This window comes from Chaetura pelagica, unplaced genomic scaffold (genome assembly GCF_000747805.2).
Source record: "Chaetura pelagica isolate M959 unplaced genomic scaffold, ChaPel_1.0 scaffold610, whole genome shotgun sequence".
Classification (NCBI taxonomy): Eukaryota; Metazoa; Chordata; class Aves; order Apodiformes; family Apodidae; genus Chaetura; species Chaetura pelagica.
The window spans coordinates 151,710-156,258 of NW_009951801.1; the positions used below are offsets into that span (position 1 = coordinate 151,710).

At 60.1% G+C, this 4,549-nt stretch overlaps 2 protein-coding genes across 2 annotated transcripts in view; both read right to left on the reverse strand.

Annotated features, from left to right (window-relative positions):
* Positions 1 to 716, reverse strand: part of SHMT2 (serine hydroxymethyltransferase 2 (mitochondrial)) — a 5,165-nt gene extending 4,449 nt beyond the window's left edge. The window contains exon 1 of the mRNA XM_010007595.1: positions 695 to 716. Coding sequence (XP_010005897.1) covers positions 695 to 716 — 22 coding nt within the window. The remainder of the gene's footprint in view (positions 1 to 694) is intronic.
* Positions 717 to 930: 214 nt separating this feature from the next.
* The window catches only part of NXPH4 (neurexophilin 4), a 16,464-nt gene continuing 12,845 nt past the window's right edge, over positions 931 to 4,549 (reverse strand). The window contains exons 2-3 of the mRNA XM_010007606.1: positions 1,243 to 1,698; positions 931 to 1,203 (exon numbers count right to left, since the gene is read on the reverse strand). Coding sequence (XP_010005908.1) covers positions 931 to 1,203; positions 1,243 to 1,698 — 729 coding nt within the window. The remainder of the gene's footprint in view (positions 1,204 to 1,242; positions 1,699 to 4,549) is intronic.

Here is a 4,549-nt window from a genome sequence, read left to right on the forward strand (position 1 = left end):
GCCGAGCTGTCCGCATCCCATCCCTACCCCCCGCAGGCCGCCGCCCCGTCCCCCTTTACTCCCGTCCCTCCATCTCAAGGGGCAGCGGGAGGACGGGCCCTGCCCCGCGGGGGGGTTCCCATCAGCACACTTCACCGCTTTTCCTTTTTTTTTTTTTTTCCTGATGTTTTTATTTTCCACTTTTTTCCATTTTAATTTTCTTAAAAAAAATATGAAGAAGCCCCTGCCCAGAGCCAGAGTGATGGAAGTCCCCAGCAAGGGCCCTGCCAGCGCTTCTTCACTGAATGCTGGCAGGCAGCTGGGGGAGCTGCACATCGAGTGAGGGGCAGCGAATCTGAGCAGGGTCTTCCCCGGGGGACTCAGTGGGGCACCAGGGACTTGGTTTGGTGCCTCAACGCTGCAGCAGTGCAGGAGGGGCCAATGGGGAAAAAAGGCTCCAAAATACCTGGACAGATGCCCTTGCACACATACAGAGTGGTGTGCACACACGTGTCCACACATGCACACACATGCACATCTCCCAAGGCTGCAGAAAGACAAAAGCCTCAGCTGCTCGCTAGCACCATGACTCCACCCGCAGTGCCGTTGCAAGGGGCAGTACCCCCACACACACTCATCCACACGTGCCTGGAGACCGTAGCCCAGCTCCCAGGATGGGGTGGAGGGGCTGGGCTCTTCACCTGCACCCCCTCACCTAGCTGCAGAGATGGGAGCATAGCTGGCAGTGGGTCTGGGACCGCCTGTGCCAGCCATGCCCCAGGCGGGCTAGCCCTGGTCCCACTCCTGTGCCCCAAGGAGATGCTGCAGCAATGAAGGGGGAGGGAGCAGTGCGGAGGCAATGGGGGGCACTGTGCAGCCAGCATGGGGTGCAGGAGCCCCTGACCTCCACCTGCCTCCAGCTCCAGTACCCACCACCCCTTCCTGCAGCCGTCAGCCAAAGTAGGGGTTGTCGTGCTGGAAGTTGTAGTCAGGGCAGACCTTCTGGACCAGCTTGTAGTCGATGCTAAGGAAGGAGATGAAGATGCAGATGACCTTGAAGGGCTTGGCGCAGAGCCAGGCAGCATGGCTCTGCGTGTGCTCAGTGAAGCACACCTTGGAAGGGTCGTACAGGCAGGGCTTGTTCTTCCGTGCCCGATTGGTCTTCTCGTACTCCACATGGCAGTTGAGGGCCTTGGCTGGGCGCCCCTCTGGCAGGGTGCTCTGCTGGGGAGGTGGGCGTGGGAGAGGTGGAGGAGCTGGCACCACCACCTCAAAGCCCACTGCCTTGGAGGGGGGCACAATGCTGACCGAGACATTGCCCAGGCTGGAGGAGTTGTGGCGGAAGTAAACGCTGAAGGTCCCGTTGATGTGGTCGACGATCTTCCCTGTCACCAGCAGGCTGAACTTCAGCGTCTTGATGTTGAAGTAGAAATCACCCCAGCCAAAGATCTTCTTGGTGCGGCCAGACTTGAGTGAAGGCTTGCGCCGGGCACGGGGACTCAGCACCTCCCCAGCTGTCTGGTTCTTCTGCCACTCCCAGGGGCTCTGCACAGCACCCAAGGGTGTCCCTGCACCGCGGGGGGACTCGGCTGGAATCAGCCGCTCAAGGTCAAACACCGGGGGCTTCAGGGTGCCGTAGGGGACATCCTTGAGGAGGCCAGAGGTGCCCAGCTGCAGGTATCCCAGGGTCTTGGCAATGTGACCCTCAGCACACACCGTCTGGGGGAAAGAGAGCAAAGGCTTCATGAGCTGTGCCTGCCACCTCCTTGCTTGTCTTCCTGCCTGCTCCTCCAACATCACCCATGTCCCTGCAACAGGAAGAAGCTAGATGCTGGACAATTCATGATCGCCAGCCCCCCCACAGCTAAGGCCTGTTAAAATGCAGGGGGGTGGGGGGGCAGCAGCATGTACAGAGAGGAGGAGGCATCAACCGCCTGCCAGGGAAGCCTAATTGCATTACCCAGCGCCTCTGATCTGCAGCTGAAATTAGAGACCCCTGCCAGGCTACTCTGCAGCGGCTCCGCCCTCCAGGATAATTGCACCTGGTGGACTCAGCTGAAGAGTGGGGTGGATTGTGTGAACGGGGGGGCACACAAGGAATGACAGGGAACCCTTGCTCTGCCGGGGTGGGTGAGTGGGCTGGGTTTACTTCCTGCATTCTGGAGAGGGAAGGTATTTGCAGCAAAAGCAGAGAAGATTGGCAGCAGTGGGGGAAGAAAACACCAGACAGCTGTAAGGTTCCTCCTCTGGCACAGGGACAGCCCCTCATCTAACAGAGCCAGAAGCCCTTGGCAAGGGTTCTCACAGGGTGGGGAGAGGCAGCTCCTCTCCTGGTGGGGGAAACTGAGGCAGGGAGCTGTGATGAAGACCAGCTGCCTGGTCTCTCCAACCTGAGCAAGCTGTGAGCCCAGTTAAGGATGTGCTGATGGGCACTTGCACACCAGGAACCCCTGGAGATGCAGCCAGCATTGGGGTGTCCTGTAGCATCTCCTGGCCAAACCAGTGGAGGAGGGGACTCTGTACACCCAAGGGGTGCTGGGTCAGCTGGGTACAGGACTGCAGTGTCCCCTTCCTGAGGTTTCCTGAGGCTGTCGCTCTGTCTGTCCAGCTGCCAGGACTGACATTGCATGGCTCAGCAGCAGCAAACAGAGCCAGCTGACACCTCTCCAGGCCTGGGACCCCGTCTCTTTCGTGTTCCATGTCCCTACCTTGCCCAAGCCTGCCTGCCCCGCTGCTTCCCCATCCCTCAGCCTGGCTGCTCTTGGCTCTGCAGGCTGGTGCCCGGTGTGCCCCTGCCTGCCCTGCCAGCTGCTCCTGGCTTGCAGGATGCTGCTCCGTCAGCCCCAGCCTCGTCAATCACTGTCGCCCCTGAGCTGGCAGGTGCTCGGCTGCTCTGGCATTTTTTGCTCTGGATGACCTGTTTCCCAAGGGGGATGCAGAGAGGACGGGAGCAGGGTAGGAGGTGGCAAGCAGAAGCCTTTGCGGAGAGTGGAGGTCTGCAGCCCCGTCGAAAACTGAGGCATGCGTCAGCGCTGAATCCGAGCCAGTGGGGCTGGAGACAGGGATGGAGGAATTGGGGGTGGCTCCTGCCTGCCATTGCTGGGATCTCATTCTGGCACCAGCCACCCTGCAGCATTGGCAGAATAGCTCCACCCCATTTCCCCCTTGGAGCACTCTTCCCATGCCCCCTACATCAGAGAGGTCTGAGCACCCTGGGCCCCTTCCTCTGCAGTCAGGAAGGTTTCTTTGCAGGGACTGGTCTTCACTGAGCACCCACCAAGGATGGAGCAGCACCAGGGGGTACTATCTCAGGCGTGAGTCCCTGTGCTTGCCCACTTCTCTCCAGCTACTGAGCCAGAGTCTTGGCCAGGCTGCGCACTGCTGTCTCCAGGATCTATTGCCTTATCCCCTGAATGCTGTGTGCGAGGCTGAGCCTGTAAATCTGCTCCAGCCTGTGCTCACTGTCCCCACGCCACACGGGCAGGAGGAGGCAACCAGGAAGCCCTTACCAACACTGGCTGTTCTGCCCCAGGGCTCAGACTCTGCCCAGGGACCTGGCCTGTCCAGGCAGGGCTGCCTGGCCTCAATTCTATAGGAAAGAGAGGAGCATATGTGGGGTCAGAGGACCAACCTGGGGAAAAGGGACAGGGGGCTGTACAATGCGAAGCTGCAGCTGAGCATCCCTGCAGCCCCCCGTTCTGGACTGGCCGTCCCCCAGCTCCCTCCCGAATCTCTCTTTGAGCTTGGCTGCTGCCTTCGCCCTTATCTATATTTCAACGCAGCTTCAAAGCTGGGTGTCTTCACCAGCCAGAGAGAGGGAGCGAGTGCGGCAGGACCGCCAGATGGAGAGATAAATGGGGGAGGGGGAGATGAGCAGCCCCCCAGAACCCCTCCTCCAGCCAGGAGAGTGGAATTTTGTGGGGAGGACATGACAGCAGCCCCCGTGGGACCGCTGCTCCGGCTCCCATCCCACCGTGGGGATCTGGGTCTGGGCCTCCCTCTCCACACGACAGGCACGTGAGGGACACTTGTAACCGTGCAGCTGGAAAAGGAGCCCCCAAACGCCACCTTCACACACAGAGAGTGGACAGGGAGCAGCAGAGACTGCAGCCCATGGGGGATGCGCACACAAGCACACGCCACCTAAGCCCCCACCAGCCCAGGAAATATTTCTGGAGGTTTCTCAGCTCTATGCTGGCTCTCCATCTCAGCCAGGGCTGAGAACCAGGATGGCTGGTTCCCCCCAGCAGTGCCACATGAGCCACCGCAGCCCTCCTCCCCTTGCCTTAGTTTCCTTTCCAAGTCATCCCCCTTCCATGATCCTGCTAGTGGTGAGGAGGATGCAGTGGACATGGGGATGGGGATGTAATGGGAAAAGGGCTATGATGGAGACTTGATGCAGAAAGAGATGCAGTAGGGGCAGGGAAGTGACCGGGACAGGCAGGCAGTGGGAAACTGTGAGGAAGGTGATGTACTGGGGAAGGAGGAGCTGACACCAGCTGCCTGCATTACTGAGGGCTGCAGGTCCCCAGCCTTGGGCAGGATGGAGCCAGGGGCTGTGGAGCAGGGT